The sequence below is a fragment of the Panulirus ornatus genome, chromosome 56, assembly GCF_036320965.1.
Source record: "Panulirus ornatus isolate Po-2019 chromosome 56, ASM3632096v1, whole genome shotgun sequence".
Taxonomy (NCBI): Eukaryota; Metazoa; Arthropoda; class Malacostraca; order Decapoda; family Palinuridae; genus Panulirus; species Panulirus ornatus.
Window position 1 is genome coordinate 13,570,446 of NC_092279.1, and position 22,876 is coordinate 13,593,321.

Genomic DNA, 22,876 nt, shown 5'->3' on the forward strand with positions numbered 1-22,876 from the left:
GTGGATTGAAGCAAGGCATGTGAAGCGTCTGGGGTAAACCATGGAAAGCTGTGTAGGTATGTATATTTGCGTGTGTGGACGTATGTATATACATGTGTATGGGGGGGGGGCCATTTCTTTCGTCTGTTTCCTTGCGCTACCTCGCAAATGCGGGAGACAGCGACAAAGTATAATAAAAAAAAAAAAAATAATAATAATAATATATATATATATATATATATATATATATATATATATATATATATATATATATATATATATATATTTTTTTTTTTATACCATTCGCCATTTCCCGCCATATATATATATACATATATATATATATATATATATATATATATATATATATATATATATATATATATATATATATATATATATATTTCCTGGCGCTACCTGATGTGCATGCGGGGGGAGGGGGGTGCCATTTCATGTGTGGCGGGTTGGTAGCAGGAATGGATGAAGGCAGCATGTCTGAATATGTACATGTGTATATATGTATATGTCTGTGCATGTATATGTATGTATACATTGAAATGTATAGGTATGTGCATGTGTGGACATTTTTGTATATACATGTGTATGTGGGAGGGTTGGGCCATTCTTTCGTCTGTTCCCTTGCCCTACCTCGCTAACACGGGAGACAGCGACAAAGTATAATGATGATGAATGAATATAGTAAAGAATGTTCAGTAAATAAGACCCAAAATGGTACAAAGAGGTAATCACATACACAAACAGTAACTGCTGAATTTCCATTAAAATCACCCTCCCAACCCATTCTTAAACTCAGCTGTACTAGACATGCACCCATCTGAAAATACACTTGCCAGCCATGTACAAGTTACACTTTCTCATCTGTGATCTAGAAATCCCCTACCACTCCAGCAATATTAGCATCAATTCAATATGTGCAAAACCCTTCATGCCCAAGAAGCAGCTTCCATATATAACACAATGAGAATTTACTCCTTAACTGTCCTGCACTCACTTCACACATTACTACACCTCTTGCCTTATGGTCCCACCTGATGGATGTGGCAAGCTTCCTGAGTGTTTCACCTGCCCCATAGAAGGGGCTCAGGCAGGAAAGTAAGAAAGAGAATTATATCTAGACATTGTTATCATGAATATAATGTACATTCAGCAGCATAATTTTGTTGCTGCTGCTCTACTTATGAAAACTAATAATATCAGTCAATTTTTCGACATCATGTGCAAAGGTGAAAAGATAGTTATTTACCTTTACACAACCATGTCCCTCGTCATCACGGGCTGACTGGTTACCATGATGGTCTGTAGGTTTATCACATTCTAAGAACTGTAAGGGACTGTAAAAAAAAAATTTCAATTAGAAATGCATTTCATTCTTCAATAATAAGCTTGACCTCATACCCTTCACTCCATTCCTTTGAAAAGGTCCACTATCAACCTTATTTCAAATAAATCTAAAATAACTATTTTCTCATTTTAAAGGAGTCTAAAGTTTCCATCTTCTTGCACTCATTACTTATTCTTCTTGCTGTCTTTCTCACATAAAAACAAGTATCTCTTGCTTAGGATTGTTGCAAGTTTATCACACCACTTTTATTCGAGCCCATGTGCATCTACAAACTACAATAATATATGTATGTCATGTAATTACTTATTTGTCATGTACAGGGATGGAGTTTAACACTCATGGGGCCCTATCTCTTGAACATTCTTTGCTAACATACAACTTCTTAACTTCATGCAATCAAGTGGGAGGTGGCCAGATTAGAAAGGGTAGTGAGTGGTGGGATGAAGTAAAGTTGTTAGTGAAAGAAAAAAGAGAGGCATTTGGATGATACAAGGAAGCAGTGCAAATGACTGGGAGATGTATAAAACAAAGTGGCAGGAGGTCAAGAAGAAGGTGCAAGGGTTGAAAAAGAGGGCAAATGAGAGTTGGGGTGACAGAGTATCATTAAAATTTATGGAGAATAAAAAGATTTTTGGAAAGAAGTGAATAATGTGCATAAGACAAGAGAACAGATGGGAACATTGAAGAAGGGGATAAGGAACAACAGGTTGTGATGAAGTGAGGAGATGGAGTGAGTATTATGAAGATTTATTGAAAGTGTCTGATGATAGAGTGGCAGATATAAGGTGTTCTGGTCAGGGTGGTGTGCGAAGTGAGAGGGTCAGGAAGAATGGTTTGGTTAAGAGAGAAGAGGTAGTGAAAGCTCTGCAGAAGATGAAATCCAGCAAGGCAGTGGGTTTGCATGGTAATACAGTAAAATCTATTAAGAAAGGGGGTGAATGTGTTGTTGATTGGTCAGTAAGAATATTCATGTATGGATCATGGTGAAGTGCCTGAGGATTGGCGGAATGTATGCATAGGGCAACTGTACAAAGGCAAAGGGGATAAAGGTGAGTGTTCAAACTACAGAGGCATAAATTTGTTGAGTATTCCTGGGAAAATGTATGGGAGAGTATTAATTGAGAGGGTGAAGGTATATACAGAGAATCAGATTGGGGAATAGCTGTGTAGTTTCAGAAGTGGTAGAGGATGTGTGGGTCAGGTGTTTGCTTTGAAGAATGTATGCGAGAAATACTTAGAAAAACAGATGGATCTGTATGTAGCATTTATGGACCTGGAGAAGGCATATGATAGGGTTGATAGAGATGCTTTGTGGAAGGTACATGGTGTGGAAGATAAGTTGCTAGATGTAGTGAAAAGTTTTTCCCAAGGATGTAGGTCATGTATACAAGTAGGAAGAGAAGAAAGTGATTGATTTCCAGTGAATGTCGGTTTGCAGCAGGGGTGCATGATGTCTCCAGGGTTGTTCAATTTGTCTATGGATGGGATGGTTAGGGAGGTGAATGCAAGTTTTGGAGAGAGGGGGAAGTATGCAGTATGTTCTGGATGAGAGGGCTTGTGAAGTGAGTCAGTCGTTGTTTGCTGATGATACAGTGCTGGTGGCTGATTTGGGTGAGAAACTGCAGAAGTTGGTGACTGAGTTTGGTAAATTGTATGAAAGAAGAAAGCTGAGAGTAAATGTGAATAAGAGCAAGGTTATTAGATTCAGTAGAGTTGAGGGACAAGTAAATTGGGAGTTGAAATGGAGGAAAATTGGAGGAAGTGAAGTGTTTCAGATATCTGGGAGTGGACTTAGCAGCGAATGGAACTGTGAGTCACAGGGTGGGAGAGGGGGCGAAGGTTCTGGAAGCGTTGAAGAATGTGTGGAAGGCGAGAGCATTATCTCAATGAGCAAAAATGGATAAGTCTGAAGGAACAGTGGTTCCAACAATGTTATATGGTTGCGAGGCATGGGCTATAAATAGGGTTGTGCGGAGGAGGGTGGATGTGTTGGAAATGAAATGTTTGAGGACAATATGTGGTGTGAGATTTTTTGATCGAGTAAGTAATGAAAGGGTAAGAGAGATGTGTGGTAATAAAAAGATTGTGGTTGAGAGAGCAGAAGAGGGTATGTTGAAATGGTTTGGACACATGGACAGAATGAGTGAGGAAAGACTGACAAAAAGGATATATGTGTCAGAGATGGAGGGAACAATGAGAAGCAAGAGACCAAATTGGAGGTGGAAGAATGGAGGGAAAATGATTTTGAGCAATCAGGGCCTGAACATACAAGAGTGAATTGGAACAATGAGGTATACCAGGGTTGATGTGCTTTAAATGTATTTGAACCTAGGCATGTGAAGCATCTGAGGTAAACCATGGAAAGGTCTGTGAGGCCTGGATGTGGAAAGGGAGCTTTACACATGACAGCTAGAGACTGAGTGTGAATGAATGTGGCCTTTTTTGTCTTTTCCTGGTGCTACCTCATTGGAGGGGGGATGGATATTCTTTTGTGGCAGGACAGTGACAAGAATGGATGAAGGCAGCAAGTATAAATATGTGCATGTGTATTTATGTATATGTCTGTGTATGTATAAGTATGTATACGATGAAATGTATATGTATGTATATGTGTGTGTATGGATGTTTATGTATATATATGTGTATGTGGGTGGTTGGGCCATTCCTCGTATGTTTCCTTGCACTACCTTGCTGATTGAGATGGTAATTGAGTATAATAAATAAAACAATTAAATACATATATATATATTTTTTTTTTTTTTTTTATACCTGACTGCCATTTCCCGCATCAGCGAGGTAGCGCCAGGAAACAGACGAAGAAAGAACGGCTCATCCACTCTAATACATACATACATACATACATACATAATCACCCATACACGTACATTTATTGATTTTTATTTATTTTGCTTTGTCACTGTCTCCTGCGTTAGCGAGGTAGCACAAGGAAACAGACAAAAGAATGGCCCAACCCACCCACATACACATGTATATACATACATGTCCACACACGCAAATATACATACCTATACATTTCAACGTATACATATATATACACACAGACATATACATATATACACATGTTCGTAATTCATACTGTCTGCCTTTATTCATTCCCATCGCCACCTTGCCACACATGAAATAACAACCCCCTCCCCCCTCATGCGTGTGAGGTAGTGCTAGGAAAAGACAACAAAGGCCACATTCATTCACACTCAGTCTCTAGCTGTCATGTAATATTGCATCAAAACCACAGCTCCCTTTCCATATCCAGGCCCCACAGAACTTTCCATGGTTTACCCCTGATGCTTCACATGCCTTGGTTCAATCCACTGACAGCACGTTGACCCCGGTATACCACATCGTTCCAATTCACTCTATTCCTTGCATGCTTTTCACCCTCCTGCATGTTCAGGCCCCATTCACTCAAAATCTTTTTCACTCCATCTTTCCAACTACAATTTGGTCTCCCACTTCTCCTCGTTCCCTCCACCTCTGACACGTATATCCTCTTGGTCAACCTTTCATCACTCATTCTCTCCATGTGACCAAACCATTTCAAAACACCCTCCTCTGCTCTCTCAACCACACTCTTTTTATTACCACACATCTCTCTTATTCTATTATTACTTGCTTGATCAAACCACCTCACACCACTTATTGTCCTCAAACATTTCATTTCCAGCACATCCACCCTCCTCCGCAAAATTCTATCCATAGCCCACGCCTCGCAACCATATAACATTATTGCACCCAATATTCCTTCAAACATACCCATTTTTGCTTTCTGAGATCATTTTCCCAACTTCCACACATTCTTCAATGCATATATACATATATATATATATATATATATATATATATATATATATATATATATATATATATATATATATATATATATATATATCCCTGGGGATAGGGGAGAAAGAATACTTCCCATGTATTCCCTGCGTGTTGTAGAAGGCGACTAAATGGGAAGGGAGCGGGGGGCTGGAAATCTTCCCCTCTCATTTTTTTCTTAATTTTCCAAAGGAAGGAACAGAGAAGGGGGCCGGGTGAGGATGTTTCCTCAGAGACCCAGTCCTCTGTTCTTAACGCTACCTCGCTGAGGCGGGAAATGGCTAAGGTGAAGATTTGTATGGGTTTTCAGAAAAGAAGAGTGAATGTTGGGGTGAAGAGGGTGGTGAGAGTAAGTGAGCTTGAGAAGGAGACCTGTGTGAGGAAGTACCAGGAGAGACTGAGTACAGAATGGAAAAAGGTGAGAACAATGGAAGTAAGGGGAGTGGGGGAGGAATGGGATGTATTTAGGGAATCAGTGATGGATTGCGCAAAAGATGCTTGTGGCATGAGAAGAGTGGGAGGTGGGTTGATTAGAAAGGGTAGTGAGTGGTGGGATGAAGAAGTAAGAGTATTAGTGAAAGAGAAGAGAGAGGCATTTGGACGATTTTTGCAGGGAAAAAATGCAATTGAGTGGGAGATGTATAAAAGAAAGAGACAGGAGGTCAAGAGAAAGGTGCAAGAGGTGAAAAAAAGGGCAAATGAGAGTTGGGGTGAGAGAGTATCATTAAATTTTAGGGAGAATAAAAAGATGTTCTGGAAGGAGGTGAATAAAGTGCGTAAGACAAGGGAGCAAATGGGAACTTCAGTGAAGGGCGCAAATGGGGAGGTGATAACAAGTAGTGGTGATGTGAGAAGGAGATGGAGTGAGTATTTTGAAGGTTTGTTGAATGTGTTTGATGATAGAGTGGCAGATATAGGGTGTTTTGGTCGAGGTGGTGTGCAAAGTGAGAGGGTTAGGGAAGATGATTTGGTAAACAGAGAAGAGGTAGTGAAAGCTTTGCGGAAGATGAAAGCCAGCAAGGCAGCAGGTTTGGATGGTATTGCAGTGGAATTTATTAAAAAAGGGGGTGACTGTATTGTTGACTGGTTGGTAAGGTTATTTAATGTATGTATGACTCATGGTGAGGTGCCTGAGGATTGGCGGAATGCGTGCATAGTGCCATTGTACAAAGGCAAAGGGGATAAGAGTGAGTGCTCAAATTACAGAGGTATAAGTTTGTTGAGTATTCCTGGTAAATTATATGGGAGGGTATTGATTGAGAGGGTGAAGGCATGTACAGAGCATCAGATTGGGGAAGAGCAGTGTGGTTTCAGAAGTGGTAGAGGATGTGTGGATCAGGTGTTTGCTTTGAAGAATGTATGTGAGAAATACTTAGAAAAGCAAATGGATTTGTATGTAGCATTTATGGATCTGGAGAAGGCATATGATAGAGTTGATAGAGATGCTCTGTGGAAGGTATTAAGAATATATGGTGTGGGAGGAAAGTTGTTAGAAGCAGTGAAAAGTTTTTATCGAGGATGTAAGGCATGTGTGCATGTAGGAAGAGAGGAAAGTGATTGGTTCTCAGTGAATGTAGGTTTGCGGCAGGGGTGTGTGATGTCTCCATGGTTGTTTAATTTGTTTATGGATGGGGTTGTTAGGGAGGTAAATGCAAGAGTTTTGGAAAGAGGGGCAAGTATGAAGTCTGTTGGGGATGAGAGAGCTTGGGAAGTGAGTCAGTTGTTGTTCGCTGATGATACAGCGCTGGTGGCTGATTCATGTGAGAAACTGCAGAAGCTGGTGACTGAGTTTGGAAAAGTGTGTGAAAGAAGAAAGTTAAGAGTAAATGTGAATAAGAGCAAGGTTATTAGGTACAGTAGGGTTGAGGGTCAAGTCAATTGGGAGGTGAGTTTGAATGGAGAAAAACTGGAGGAAGTGAAGTGTTTTAGATATCTGGGAGTGGATCTGGCAGCGGATGGAACCATGGAAGCGGAAGTGGATCATAGGGTGGGGGAGGGGGCGAAAATCCTGGGGGCCTTGAAGAATGTGTGGAAGTCGAGAACATTATCTCGGAAAGCAAAAATGGGTATGTTTGAAGGAATAGTGGTTCCAACAATGTTGTATGGTTGCGAGGCGTGGGCTATGGATAGAGTTGTGCGCAGGAGGATGGATGTGCTGGAAATGAGATGTTTGAGGACAATGTGTGGTGTGAGGTGGTTTGATCGAGTAACGTAAGGGTAAGAGAGATGTGTGGAAATAAAAAGAGCGTGGTTGAGAGAGCAGAAGAGGGTGTTTTGAAGTGGTTTGGGCACATGGAGAGGATGAGTGAGGAAAGATTGACCAAGAGGATATATGTGTCGGAGGTGGAGGGAACAAGGAGAAGAGGGAGACCAAATTGGAGGTGGAAAGATGGAGTGAAAAAGATTTTGTGCGATAGGGGCCTGAACATGCAGGAGGGTGAAAGGAGAGCAAGGAATAGAGTGAATTGGAGCGATGTGGTATACCGGGGTTGACGTGCTGTCAGTGGATTGAAGCAAGGCATGTGAAGCGTCTGGGGTAAACCATGGAAAGCTGTGTAGGTATGTATATTTGCGTGTGTGGACGTATGTATATACATGTGTATGGGGGGGGGCCATTTCTTTCGTCTGTTTCCTTGCGCTACCTCGCAAATGCGGGAGACAGCGACAAAGTATAATAAAAAAAAAAAAAAAATAATAATAATAATATATATATATATATATATATATATATATATATATATATATATATATATATATATATATATATATATTTTTTTTTTTCATACCATTCGCCATTTCCCGCCATATATATATATACATATATATATATATATATATATATATATATATATATATATATATATATATATATATATATATATATATATATTTCCTGGCGCTACCTGATGTGCATGCGGGGGGAGGGGGGTGCCATTTCATGTGTGGCGGGTTGGTAGCAGGAATGGATGAAGGCAGCATGTCTGAATATGTACATGTGTATATATGTATATGTCTGTGCATGTATATGTATGTATACATTGAAATGTATAGGTATGTGCATGTGTGGACATTTTTGTATATACATGTGTATGTGGGAGGGTTGGGCCATTCTTTCGTCTGTTCCCTTGCCCTACCTCGCTAACACGGGAGACAGCGACAAAGTATAATGATGATGAATGAATATAGTAAAGAATGTTCAGTAAATAAGACCCAAAATGGTACAAAGAGGTAATCACATACACAAACAGTAACTGCTGAATTTCCATTAAAATCACCCTCCCAACCCATTCTTAAACTCAGCTGTACTAGACATGCACCCATCTGAAAATACACTTGCCAGCCATGTACAAGTTACACTTTCTCATCTGTGATCTAGAAATCCCCTACCACTCCAGCAATATTAGCATCAATTCAATATGTGCAAAACCCTTCATGCCCAAGAAGCAGCTTCCATATATAACACAATGAGAATTTACTCCTTAACTGTCCTGCACTCACTTCACACATTACTACACCTCTTGCCTTATGGTCCCACCTGATGGATGTGGCAAGCTTCCTGAGTGTTTCACCTGCCCCATAGAAGGGGCTCAGGCAGGAAAGTAAGAAAGAGAATTATATCTAGACATTGTTATCATGAATATAATGTACATTCAGCAGCATAATTTTGTTGCTGCTGCTCTACTTATGAAAACTAATAATATCAGTCAATTTTTCGACATCATGTGCAAAGGTGAAAAGATAGTTATTTACCTTTACACAACCATGTCCCTCGTCATCACGGGCTGACTGGTTACCATGATGGTCTGTAGGTTTATCACATTCTAAGAACTGTAAGGGACTGTAAAAAAAAAATTTCAATTAGAAATGCATTTCATTCTTCAATAATAAGCTTGACCTCATACCCTTCACTCCATTCCTTTGAAAAGGTCCACTATCAACCTTATTTCAAATAAATCTAAAATAACTATTTTCTCATTTTAAAGGAGTCTAAAGTTTCCATCTTCTTGCACTCATTACTTATTCTTCTTGCTGTCTTTCTCACATAAAAACAAGTATCTCTTGCTTAGGATTGTTGCAAGTTTATCACACCACTTTTATTCGAGCCCATGTGCATCTACAAACTACAATAATATATGTATGTCATGTAATTACTTATTTGTCATGTACAGGGATGGAGTTTAACACTCATGGGGCCCTATCTCTTGAACATTCTTTGCTAACATACAACTTCTTAACTTCATGCAATCAAGTGGGAGGTGGCCAGATTAGAAAGGGTAGTGAGTGGTGGGATGAAGTAAAGTTGTTAGTGAAAGAAAAAAGAGAGGCATTTGGATGATACAAGGAAGCAGTGCAAATGACTGGGAGATGTATAAAACAAAGTGGCAGGAGGTCAAGAAGAAGGTGCAAGGGTTGAAAAAGAGGGCAAATGAGAGTTGGGGTGACAGAGTATCATTAAAATTTATGGAGAATAAAAAGATTTTTGGAAAGAAGTGAATAATGTGCATAAGACAAGAGAACAGATGGGAACATTGAAGAAGGGGATAAGGAACAACAGGTTGTGATGAAGTGAGGAGATGGAGTGAGTATTATGAAGATTTATTGAAAGTGTCTGATGATAGAGTGGCAGATATAAGGTGTTCTGGTCAGGGTGGTGTGCGAAGTGAGAGGGTCAGGAAGAATGGTTTGGTTAAGAGAGAAGAGGTAGTGAAAGCTCTGCAGAAGATGAAATCCAGCAAGGCAGTGGGTTTGCATGGTAATACAGTAAAATCTATTAAGAAAGGGGGTGAATGTGTTGTTGATTGGTCAGTAAGAATATTCATGTATGGATCATGGTGAAGTGCCTGAGGATTGGCGGAATGTATGCATAGGGCAACTGTACAAAGGCAAAGGGGATAAAGGTGAGTGTTCAAACTACAAAGGCATAAATTTGTTGAGTATTCTTGGGAAAATGTTTTGAAGGGTATTAATTGAGAGTGTCAAGGCATGTACAGAGCATCAGACTGGGGAAGAGCAGTGTGGTTTCTGAAGTGGGAGCAGATGTGTGGATCAGGTGCTTGCTTTGAAAAATGTATGTGAGAAATACTTAGGAAAACAGATGGATTTGTATGCAGCATTTGAGGATCTGGAGAAGGCATATGATAGGCTTGATAGAGATGCTTTGTGGAAGGTCTTAAGAGTATATGGAGTGGGAGGTAAGTTGCTAGAAGCAGTGAAAAGATTTTACCAAGAATGTAAGGCATGTGTACGAGTAGGAAGAGGGAGAGTAATTGGTTCCCAGTGAATGTCAGTCTGCGGCAGGGATGTATGTTGTCCCCAAGATTGTTTAATTTGTTTGTGGATGGGGTGGTTATTGAGGTAAATGTAAATGTTTTGGAGAGAGGGGTGAGTATGCAGTCTGTTGGGAATGAGAGGGCCTGGAAAGTGAGTCAGTTGTTGTTCACCGATGATAAAGCACTGGTGGCTGATTCCAGTGAAAAACTGCAAAAGTTGGTGACTGAGTTTGGAAAAGTGTGTGAAAGGAGAAAGCTGAGGGTAAATGTGAATAAGAGCAAGGTTATTAGGTTCAGTGGGGTTGAGGGACAAGTCAACTGGGAGGTAAGTTTGAATGGAGAAAAACTGGAGGAAGTGAAGTTTTTAGATATCTGGGAGTGAATTTGGCAGCAGATGGAACCATGGAAGCAGAAGTGAGTCACATGGTGGGGGAGGGGTTCAAGGTTCTGGGAGCATTGAAGAATGTGTAGAAGGCCAGAACATTGTCTCGGAAATCAAAAAATGGGTATGTTTGAAGGAATAATGGTTCCAACAATGTTATATGGTTGTGAGGCAAGTGCTAGAGATAGAGATGTGCGGAGGAGGGTGGATGCATTGGAAATGGGATGTGTGAGGACAATATGTGGTGTGAGGTGGTTTGATCGAGTAAGTTATGAAAGGGTAAGAGAGATGTGGGGTAATAAAAAGAGTGTGGTTGAGAAAGTAGAAGAGGGTGAATTGAAATGGTTTGGTCACATGGAGAGAATGAGTGAGGAAAGATGGACAAAGAGGATATAGGCGTCAGAGGTGGAGGGAACGAGGAGAAGTGAGAGACCAAATTGGAGGTGGAAAGATGGAGTGAAAAAGATTTTGAGCGATCGGGGCCTGAACATACAGGAGGGTGAAAGGCGTGCAAGGAATAGAGTGAACTGGAACGATGTGGTATACTGGGGTCAATGTGCTGTCAATGGATTGAACCAGGGTATGTGAAGCATCTGGAGTAAACCATGTTAAGTTTTGTGGGGCCTGGATGTGGAAAGGGAGCTGTGGTTTCGGTGCATTACACATGACAGCTACAGACTGAGTGTGAATGAATGTGGCCTTTGTTGTCTTTTCCTAGCGCTACCTCACACCAACGCAGGGGAGGGAGGGTGTCATTTCATGTGTGGAGGGGTGGCGAAGGGAATGGATGAAAGGAGCATATATGAATATGTACATGTGTATATATGTATATTTCTGTGTATGTATATGTATGTATACATTGAAATGTATATGTATATGTGAGTGTGTATGCATTTATGTATATACATGTGTATGTCGGTGGGTTGAGCCATTCTTTCATCTGTTTCCTTGTGCTACCTCACTAATGCGGGAGACAGTGACAAAGTATAATAAATGAATAAATATATATATACTATTATCCCTGGGGATAGGGGAGAAAGAATACTTCCCACGCATTCCTCACGTGTCATAGAAGGCGACTAAAGGGGACGGGAGCGCGGGGCTAGAATTCCTCCCCTCCTCGTATTTTAACTTTCTAAAAGGGGAAACAGAATAAGGAGTCACGCGGGGAGTGCTCATCCTCCTCAAAGGCTCAGATTGGGGTGTCTAAATGTGTGTGGATGTAACCAAGATGAGAAAAAAGGAGAGATAGGTACTATGTTTGAGGAAAGGAACCTGGATGTTTTGGCTCTGAGTGAAACAAAGCTCAAGGGTAAAGGGGAAGAGTGGTTTAGAAATGTCTTGGGAGTAAAGTCAGGGGTTAGTGAGAGGACAAGAGCAAGGGAAGGAGTAGCACTACTCCTGAAACAGGAGTGGTGGGAGTATGTGATAGAGTGTAAGAAAGTAAACTCTAGATTGATATGGGTAAAACTGAAAGTTGATGGAGAGAGATGGGTGATTATTGGTGCATATGCACCTGGGCATGAGAAGAAAGATCATGAGAGGCAAGTGTTTTGGGAGCAGCTGAATGAGTGTGTTAGTGGTTTTGATGCACGAGACTGGGTTATAGTGATGGGTGATTTGAATGCAAAGGTGAGTAGTGTGGCAGTTGAGGGAATAATTGGTATACATGGGGTGTTCAGTGTTGTAAATGGAAATGGTGAAGAGCTGGTAGATTTATGTGCTGAAAAAGGACTGGTGATGGGGAATACCTGGTTTAAAAAGAGAGATATACATAAGTATACGTATGTAAGTAGGAGTGATGGCCAGAGAGCGTTATTGGATTACATGTCAATTGATAGGCGTGCAAAAAAGAGACTTTTGGATGTTAATGTGCTGAGAGGTGCAACTGGAGGGATGTCTGATCATGATCTTGTGGAGGCGAAGGTGAAGATTTGTAGAGGTTTTCAGAAAGAAGAGAGAATGTTGGGGTGAAGAGAGTGGGGAGAGTAAGTGAGCTTGGGAAGGAGACCTGTGTTAGGAAGTACCAGGGGAGACTGAGTACAGAATAGAAAAAGGTGAGAACAAAGGAGGTAAGGGGAGTGGGGTAGGAATGGGATGTATTTAGGGAAGCAGTGATGGCTTGCGCAAAAGATGCTTGTGGCATGAGAAGCGTGGGAGGTGGGCAGATTAGAAAGGGTAGTGAGTGGTGAAATGAAGAAATAAGATTATTAGTGAAAGAGAAGAGAGAGGCATTTGGACGATTTTTGCAGGGAAATAATGCAAATGAGTGGGAGATATATAAAAGAAAGAGGCAGGAGGTCAAGAGAAAGGTGCAAGAGGTGAAAAAGAGGGCTAATGAGAGCTGGGGTGAGAGAGTATCATTAAATTTTAGGGAGAATAAAAAGATGTTTTGGAAGGAGGTAAATAAAGTGCATAAGACAAGGGAACAAATGGGAACTTCAGTGAAGGGGGCTAATAGGGAGGTGATAACAAGTAGTGGTGATGTGAGAAGGAGGTGGAGTGAGTATTTTGAAGGTTTGTTGAATGTGTTTGATGATAGCGTGGCAGATATAGGGTGTTTTGGTCGAGGTGGTGTGCAAAGTGAGAGGGTTAGGGAGAATTTGGTAAACACAGAAAAGGTAGTAAATTCTTTGCGGAAGATGAAAGCCGGCAAGGCAGCGGGTTTGGATGGTACTGCAGTGGAATTTATAAAAAAAAAAAAAGGGGGTGACTGTATTGTTGACTGGTTGGTAAGGTTATTTAATGTATGTATGATTCATGGTGAGGTGCCTGAGGATTGGAGGAATGCTTGCATAGTGCCACTGTACAAAGGCAAAGGGGACAAAGGTGAGTGCTCAAATTACAGAGGTATAAGTTTGTTGAGTATTCCTGGGAAATTATATGGGAGGGTATTGATTGAAAGGGTGAAGGCATGTACAGAGCATCAGACTGGGGAAGAGCAGTGTGGTTTCAGAAGAGGTAGAGGATGTGTGGATCAGGTGTTTGCTTTGAGGAATGTATGTGAGAAATCCTTAGAAAAGCAAATGGATTTGAATGTAGAATTTATGGATCTGGAGAAGGCATACGATAAGAGTTGATAGAGATGCTCTGTGGAAGGTATTAAGAATATATGGTGTGGGGGGCAAGTTGTTAGAAGCAGTGAAAAGTTTTTATCGAGGATGTAAGGCATGTGTATGTGTAGGAAGAGAGGAAAGTGATTGGTTCTCAGTGAATGTAGGTTTGCAGCAGGGGTGTGTGATGTCTCAATGATTGTTTAATTTGTTTATGGATGGGGTTGTTAGGGAGGTGAATGCAAGAGTTTTGGAAAGAGGGGCAAGTATGCAGTCTGTTGTGGATGAGAGAGCTTGGGAAGTGAGTCAGTTGTTGTTCGCTGATGATACAGCACAGGTGGCTGATTCATGTGAGAAACTGCAGAAGCTGGTGACTGAGTTTGGTAAAGTGTGTGAAAGAAGAAAGTTAAGAGTAAATGTGAATAAGAGCAAGGTTATTAGGTACAGTAGGGTTGAGGGTCAAGTCAAATGGGAGGTAAGTTTGAATGGAGAAAAACTGGAGGAAGTGGTTTTAGATATCTGGGAGTGGATTTGGCAGTGGATGGAACCATGGAAGCGGAAGTGAATCATAAGGTGGGGGAGGGGGCGAAAATTCTGGGAGCCTTAAAGAATGTGTGGAAGTCAAGAACATTATCTCGGAAAGCAAAAATGGCTATGTTTGAAGGAATAGTGGTTCCAACAATGTTGTATGGTTGCAATTCGTGGGCTATGGATAGAGTTGTGCGCAGGAGGGTGGATGTTCTGGAAATGAGATGTTTGAGGACAATATGTGGTGTGAGGTGGTTTGATCGAGTAAGTAATAGTAGGGTAAGAGAGATGTGTGGTAATAAAAAGAGTGTGGTTGTGAGAGCAGAAGAGGGTGTTTTGAAATGGTTTGGTCACATGGAGAGAATGAGTGAGGAAAGATTGACCAAGAGGATATATGTGTCAGAGGTGGAGGGAACGAGAAGTGGGAGACCAAATTGGAGGTGGAAAGATGGAGTGAAAAAGATTTTGAGTGATCGGGGCCTGAACATGCAGGAGGGTGAAAGGCGTGCAAGGAATAGAGTGAATTGTGGACGATGTGGTATACCGGGGTCGACGTGCTGTCAATGGATTGAACCAGGGCATGTGAAGCGTCCGGGGTAAACCATGGAAAGTTCTGTGGGTCCTGGATGTAGCAAGGGAGCTGTGATTTCGGTGCATTATTACATGACAGCTAGAGACTGAGTGTCAACGAATGGGGAGTTTGTTGTCTTTTCCTAGTGCTACCTCGCACACATGAGGGGGGAGGGAGTTGTTATTTCATGTGTGGCGAGATGGCGATGGGAATGAATAAAGGCAGACAGTATGAATTATGTACATGTGTATATATATGTATATGTCTGTGTGTGTATATATATGTATACGTTGAGATCTAGAAAAACAAATGTATTTGTATATAGCATTTATGGATCTGGAGAAGGCATATGATAGAGTTGATAGAGATGCTCTGTGGAAGGTATTAAGAGTATATGGTATGGGAGGCTAGTTGCTAGAAGCAAAGTTTTTATCGAGGCTGTAAGGCATGTGTATGAGTAGGAAGAGAGGAAAGTGATTGGTCCTCAGTGAATGTCGGTTTGCGGCAGGGGTGCGTGATGTCTCCATGGCTGTTTAATTTGTTTATGGATGGGGTTGTTAGGTAAGCGAATGCAAGAGTTTTGATGGGAGGGACAAGTATACAGTCTGTTGTGGATGAGAGGGCTTGGGAAGTGAGTCAGTTGTTGTTCACTGATGATACAGCGCTGATGGCTGATTTGGGTGAGAACCTGCAGAAGATCATGACTGAGTTTGGTAAAGTGTGTGAAAGAAGAAAGGTTAGAGTAAATGTGAATAAGAGCAAAGTCATTAGGTACAGTAGGGTTGAGGGACATGTCAATTGGGAGGTAAGTTTGAATGGAGAAAAACTGGAGGAAGTGAAGTGTTTTAAATATCTGGGAGTGGATTTGGCAGTGGATGGAATCATGGAAGCAGAAGTGAGTCACAGGTAGGTGGAGGGAGCAAAAGTTCTGGAAGCATTGAAAATGTGTGGAAGTCGAGAACGGTATCTCAGAAAGCAAAAATGGGTATGTTTAAAGGAATAGTGGTTCCAACAATGTTACATGAATGCGAGGCATGGGCTATAGATAGGGTGTGCGCAGGAGGGTGGATGTGTTAGAAATGAGATGTTTGAGGAAAATATGTGGTGTGAGGTGGTTTGATCAATCAAGTTATGAAAGGGTAAGAGAGATGTGTGGTAATAAAAAGAATGTGGTTGAGAGAGCAGAAGAGGGTATTTTGAAATGGTTTGGTTACATGGAGGAATGAGTGAGAAAAGATTGACAAAGAGGATATATGTGTCAGAGGTGGAGGTAATGAGGAGAAGTGGTAGACCAAATTGGAGGTGGAAAGATGGAGTGAAAAAGATTTTGAGTGATCGGGGCCTGAACATGCAGGAAGGTGAAAGGTGTGCAAGGAATAAAGTGAATTGGAATGATGTGGTATACCGGGGTCGACGTGCTGTCGATGGACTGAACCAGGGCATGTGAAGCATCTGGGGTAAACCATGGAAAGTTTTGTGGAGCCTGGATGTGGAAAGGGAGCTGTGGTTTCAGTGCATTATACATGACAGCTAGAGACTGAGTGTGAACAAATGTGGCCTTTGTTGTCTTTTCCTAGCGTTACCTCGCACGCATGCGGGGGGAGAGGGGGTTGTTATTTCATGTGTGGCAGGGTGGTGATGGGAATGAATAAAGGCAGCAAGTATGAATTATGTACATGTTTATATATGTTCATGTCTGTATATGTATATATATGTATATGTAATTTGTTTATGGATGGGGTTGTAAAGGAGGTAAATGCAAGAGTCCTGGAAAGAGGGGCAAGTATGAAGTCTGTTGGGGATGAGAGAGCTTGGGAAGTGAGTCAATTGTTGTTCGCTGATGATACAGCGCTGGTGGCTGATTCATGTGAGAAACTGCAGAAGCTGGTGACTGAGTTTGGTAAAGTGTGTGGAAGAAGAAAGTTGAGAGTAAATGTGAATAAGAGCAAGGTTATTAGGTACAGTAGGGGTGAGGGTCAAGTCAATTGGGAGGTGAGTTTGAATGGAGAAAAACTGGAGGAAGTGAAGTGTTTTAGATATCTGGGAGTGGATCTGTCAGCGGATGGAACCATGGAAGCGGAAGTGGATCATAGGGTGGGGGAGGGGGCGAAAATTTTGGGAGCCTTGAAAAATGTGTGGAAGTCGAGAACATTATCTCGGAAAGCAAAAATGGGTATGTTTGAGGGAATAGTGGTTCCAACAATGCTGTATGGTTGCGAGGCGTGGGCTATGGATAGAGATGTGCGCAGGAGGATGGATGTGCTGGAAATGAGATGTTTGAGGACAATGTGTGGTGTGAGGTGGTTTGATCGAGTAAGTAACGTAAGGGTAAGAGAGATGTGTGGAAATAAAAAGAGCGTGGTCGAGAGAGCAGAAGAGGGTGTTTTGAAATGGTTTGGGCACATGGAGAGAATGAGTGAGGAGAGATTGACCAAGAGGATATATGTGTCGGAGGTGGAGGGAACGAGGAGAAGAGGGAGACCAAATTGGAGGTGGAAAGATGGAGTGAAAAAGATTTTGTGTGATCGGGGCCTGAACATGCAGGAGGGTGAAAGGAGGGCAAGAAATAGAGTGAATTGGAGTCATGTGGTATACAGGGGTTGACGTGCTGTCAGTGGATTGAAGCAAGGCATGTGAAGCGTCTGGGGTAAACCATGGAAAGCTGTGTAGGTATGTATATTTGCGTGTGTGGACGTGTGTATGTACATGTGTATGGGGGGGGGGGGGTTGGGCCATTTCTTTCGTCTGTTTCCTTGCGCTACCTCGCAAACGCGGGAGACAGCGACAAAGTATAAAAAAAAAAAAAAAAAAAAAAAAAAAAAAAAAAAAAATGTATATGTTGAAATGTATAGGTATGTATATGTGAGTGTGTGTGAGGACCTGTATGTATATATATGTGTATGAGGGTGGGTTGGGCCATTCTTTCATCTGTTTCCTTGTGCTAACGCGGGAGACAGTAACAAAGTATAATAATCAAATAAAATAAAAATATATATTTTTTTTTTCATACTATTTGCCATTTCCCACATTAGCTAGGTTGCACCAAGAACAGAGGACTGAGCATTTGCGGGAATATCCTTACTTGCCCCCTTCTCTGTTCCTTCTTTTGGAAAATTAAAAAAGAGAGGGGAGGATTTCCAGCCCCCCGCTCCCTCTCCATTTAGTCGCCTTCTATGACATGCAGGGAATACATGGGAAATATATATATATATATATATATATATATATATATATATATATATATATATATATTATATATAGATATATATAGGGTGGATCATAGGGTGGGGGAGGGGGCGAAAATTCTGGGAGCCTTGAAGAATGTGTGGAAGTCGAGAACATTATCTCGGAAAGCAAAAATGGGTATGTTTGAAGGAATAGTAGTTCCAACAATGTTGTATGGTTGCGAGGCGTGAGCTATGTATAGAGTGGTGCGCAGGAGGATGGATGTGCTGGAAATGAGATGTTTGAGGACAATGTGTGGTGTGAGGTGGTTTGATCGAGTAAGTAACGTAAGGGTAAAAGAGATGTGTGGAAATAAAAAGAGCATGGTTGAGAGAGCAGAAGAGGGTGTTTTCAAATGGTTTGGGCACATGGAGAGAATGAATGAGGAAAGATTGACCAAGAGGATATATGTGTCGGAGGTGGAGGGAACGAGAAGTGGGAGACCAAATTGGAGGTGGAAAGATGGAGTGAAAAAGATTTTGTGTGATAGGGGCCTGAACATGAAGGAGGGTGAAAGGAGGGCAAGAAATAGAGTGAATTGGATTGATGTGGTATACCAGGGTTGACATGCTGTCAGTGGATTGAATCAGGGCATGTGAAGCGTCTGGGGTAAACCATGGAAAGCTGTGTAGGTATGTATATTTGCGTGTGTGGACGTATGTATATACATGTGTATGGGGGTGGGTTGGGCCATTTCTTTCGTCTGTTTCCTTGCGCTACCTCGCAAACGCGGGAGACAGCGACAAAGCAAAAAAAAAAAACAAATATATATATATCAACAGATACACATATTCATACATAAACGTACATATACACAGCCATATACATACATAAATCATGTACATATTCATGCTTGCCTTCATCCCTTCTCGGTGCCACGCTGCCCCATAGTATGAGCAGTATAAAGGAGAAAGAATCACCGTAGAGGAGAGGTGAGGATTTCTTTGTACTTATACTGTGCTTTTACGTCATTCTAAATAACCCCAGTTTCCCTGATATAGTACTCCTGCCTTATACATCATTTAATATGAAAGATAAGACAGATTAGTCCTTCACTAGTATTTCTGCAATCATAACAATCGTATAAAACATCCTAAAATGAAAATATCATAGCCATTTACCAAAGATAGTTTTCATGCAGAGCTGAAACTTACTTTAACCTACAGTGGTTATTATTCCATAAAATGCTATTAATTACCAAAATATTACCAAAGTCCCTATACTTTTGTTAATCATTACCAACTTCAAGCAATCCCTTCTGCTATCCAATATGAGACCAAAGTATCCTACTTTAATCTCAGACCTGAAATCTGACATCTTAGTAAGGTCTGATCCTTAAGTGAAAATTAAGAGCAAAAAGGTTTTGGCTTAAATGAAGCCTAAGTATGATGCGTCAACTTACAGGAAGGAACAATTAACTCTTGGAGAGTGTGGCACACAGATCTCTTCTAAGTTTGGCAAGTCTTCATCCGATCGTGGTGGTTCTGCAAGAATCTTTTTTGAAAAAGAAAATGTAACCAAAATCCCTATTGCGAGACAGACCTTTCCTCTCATGATTGTAAACACTGAGGAGCAGAAATACCAACATCATTGTATTACAAAGACAAAATATCTTTAATTACCAAACATGAAGACAAACTTCGGTCGACTTTTTTCACATACAAATTTAATAAATTTTATTCAGAGCATATCTTACATGTTACGGAAAGATGAGGCAATGTCTCTTAAACATCTTAAGAGTTACATGGTTGGTCACCTTGCAAAAGGCAGTGTCATCTGTCGGTCATCCTCCGAACTATTCTTCACACTGTGCAGTTGAGAAAAAGACCACGCCGCCTTTGCGGCATAGTTTTAGTAATTTTGTGATACAGTCAGTTATTCTAGGGGTGAATATACATAGAAAAAAGGTCATTATACTCCCTCCATAGCAATGGATATGCAAAATGAGGCAAATGATGCCTCAAGAAGTGAAGTTGAATTGGGTGAAGTCAGTGGAGAGGCGCTTGCCAAGCAGTTGCAGGCAGTGTCTATTGGAAACCAAGAATGTGAACAACCTAAGGTAACTCTAGGAGACGCCCTTATTGTTGATTTTAATTTGTCATCGGAGAATTCCGTGATGGGTACCAGTGAGAGTAGCTGTGGTCCACATACAAATGGTGAGGTGTTCATGAACGGTGTGAACCAAGACGGAGCCTGCGGGAGCCCAACGATAGCTAGTAGTACCTCATTAGGTGAGAGTCAAGATATTGATAAACGAGATCTAGAATGCGATCAAGACAGGAGTGATGAAGAAGCGAACTTTGAGGTTTCCGAACTTATAAATGAAATCTTGCATCAGTCATCGTACTTGGACGAGGGAACTTTAAATGGGCTTGAATTTGTTGAATCATTACCTGATGGATTAGATGGTGGTGATGTTGACCTTGCCTTAACAAGCACAAGTCACACATTACCCCTATACATTAATCATCCAGAAGGTAGAAGTTCATCCCCAGATTCTGATTCCAATATGAGAACGGCCAGTGAAGGATCATCCACTCCAACAAGCCAACTTTCTGCTCCCTCCACCCATTCCTCAGATCATCAGAATTATAATTCTGTAAGTAAAGGAATTACAGATCAGACAAATATTGAATTAGAGTCTAGTTCTGAGATTAAGCCAGAAGTTACTTTGTCCGAAGATCCTGAGAGTAAATCTAAGGAGTCAGAAGTTTCCTGTACGCTGGACTGTACTGAGAATCTTCATGATGAAAGAACAGTAGTGGATACTGCCGAATCAGAAATTGTGGGTAATTCAGGTATTTCAGAAGTCAGCCTTTTAGAGGAAGTGGCTGCATCACAAAATACAATGGAAAATGGTTGCATAGGTACCATTACTAGTGTAGATGAAGTTTCTCAAAGTATGGAATATGTTCTTGAACTAAAATCGAATGAAGATGAGAATGATACAGCATGTGAGGAAGGTGTGTGCAGTGCAGAACCAGTTGTAGAAATTTCTAGTAGAACAGATTCTTTAGAAAATGAAAAAGACATGACAAGCAATTTACGTGAGGTCTGTACTGCTGACACTGTCGTAAATGTTTGTGATGCTGAAGTGAATGGAATTGTGAGTCAATGTCCTGATAATGCTTTAGAAACAGCATGTGACAGTAAATTATCGGAAAGTATTAGTGACATTTGTGAAACAGCTGCAGCCCTGGAGACCTTGTCTCTGAACACAAGGGAATTTGAAAGTCCAGAAAATCCAGAAAGTGAAGGAGTTTTGAATTCAAATGTAAACATTTTGAATGATCAGTCTGAATTGAAGAAATTGGATCTTAAGACTGAAGTGACTGAAAAGCCTGAAAGTAGTTGCCAAGAGAATTTAGAAAGTGCAAGTGTTTCTGGTGAACTAGTACCTGTTGAGGAGGGGCAGCAGGCAGCTTCAGAGAAAAGCATGGAAGGCATCACACAAGCTAATGAATGTTTGTGTAAAAGGTGGGTAGGCCTACTTTGTATACTGATAGTATACTGTTCCACTTTATTTCTAGGTTTGTTACCTAATCACTGAAATTCCTACAGATTTTCTTTGTAGAGAAGATGAAGTCCTAGTGTTTAAAGTTCTATTTCCATGTACTTCTTGAAAATTCTCTGGTAATTGTGAAGTCACATTTAAAGTTAAAAGTCACATTGTGTTTGATTTAGGAATGCCATTGAATTCATTTTCCAATGTTAGTTTGCTGGATTGGGAAGGAAATCAGTCCTTCAGAAGAACATTATCTACATAAATATATATTTTATGATGTCAGTTATGGGAAGTGCTTCAAAGATTGGGGAAGATGTTGTTTTAAGTTATGTAAAAGGAGGTGAAACCTTTTAAGAATTTGATCATGTATTTGTATATTTTTTAAAGACCACGTGATGCAATGTATTTACATATGAAATTATTATAACTCCCTTATAGTCATGAAGGTAGAGCAGATAGTGATTATGTCTAACAGAACTATGATGATTAATGATCATAAGCAAAATATGCCTTTTTTTATCCTTTGGATTGCCCATAAATCCCAAAGGCTTATTTCCAATAGAGTGTGTGACTAGGTGAAGATTTTGGTGCAAAGTGAACCAGCAGCAGGATATGAATTATGAATATTATATGATAAAATGAATAGAGTACTGCTGTGTTCTAACTTCCCCAATAAGGCAAAATTACTGAGTTAGAAAGTTTTCAGAAATCTTTCATTTTCCAGATTATTGTAGTAAAGGAATTGAGTTAATGGGAACAACTGAAATTAATGAGGCTATATTTCCTGGAGTGCAGATAGGAGAGGTATAACATCCTTCATACCTGGAAAGTCCTAGAAAGTATGGTCCCCAACTTACATTCATGTATAATATCCTACTGGTACGACAGGCATGGAAGACTTAGATACTACCCTTGAAACACCAAAAACATCTGGTGCTAAAGAGTCTTTAACACTAATCTTGCAGTCATCAGAAACACAATGGGATGCACGGTGAAGTTCAAGAGTGCACTGAACAAGTACCTACAAAGTGTACCAAACTAGCCAGGCTGTGGGGGCTATGTGGGCTTGAGGGCTGCAGCTTCCAAGAGCTTGATCGACCAGTGACCCAACTCACCAGCCTGGGCTCATCCTGGGTTGTAGGGTAGAAGACCTCTGA

General features: G+C 40.8%; 2 protein-coding genes across 5 annotated transcripts in view; one reads left to right on the plus strand and one right to left on the minus strand.

Annotated features, from left to right (window-relative positions):
* Window positions 1-19,801, minus strand: part of amrt (TM2 domain-containing protein 2 amaretto) — a 41,096-nt gene extending 21,295 nt beyond the window's left edge. The window contains exons 1-2 of the mRNA XM_071693859.1: window positions 19,617-19,801; window positions 8,936-9,023 (exon numbers count right to left, since the gene is read on the minus strand). Of these exons, the coding sequence (XP_071549960.1) occupies window positions 8,936-9,023; window positions 19,617-19,768 (240 nt within the window). The 5' untranslated portion in view covers window positions 19,769-19,801. The remainder of the gene's footprint in view (window positions 1-8,935; window positions 9,024-19,616) is intronic.
* Window positions 19,802-19,991: 190 nt separating this feature from the next.
* The window catches only part of LOC139765902 (uncharacterized), a 65,783-nt gene continuing 62,898 nt past the window's right edge, over window positions 19,992-22,876 (plus strand). For 3 of the 4 annotated variants that reach the window (XM_071693848.1, XM_071693850.1, XM_071693849.1), the window contains exon 1: window positions 19,993-21,691. In XM_071693848.1, the coding sequence (XP_071549949.1) occupies window positions 20,145-21,691 (1,547 nt within the window). In that variant the 5' untranslated portion in view covers window positions 19,993-20,144. Of the gene's footprint in view, window positions 21,692-22,876 lie in introns of all 4 variants that reach the window. The other variant, XM_071693851.1, reaches the window with a different exon arrangement.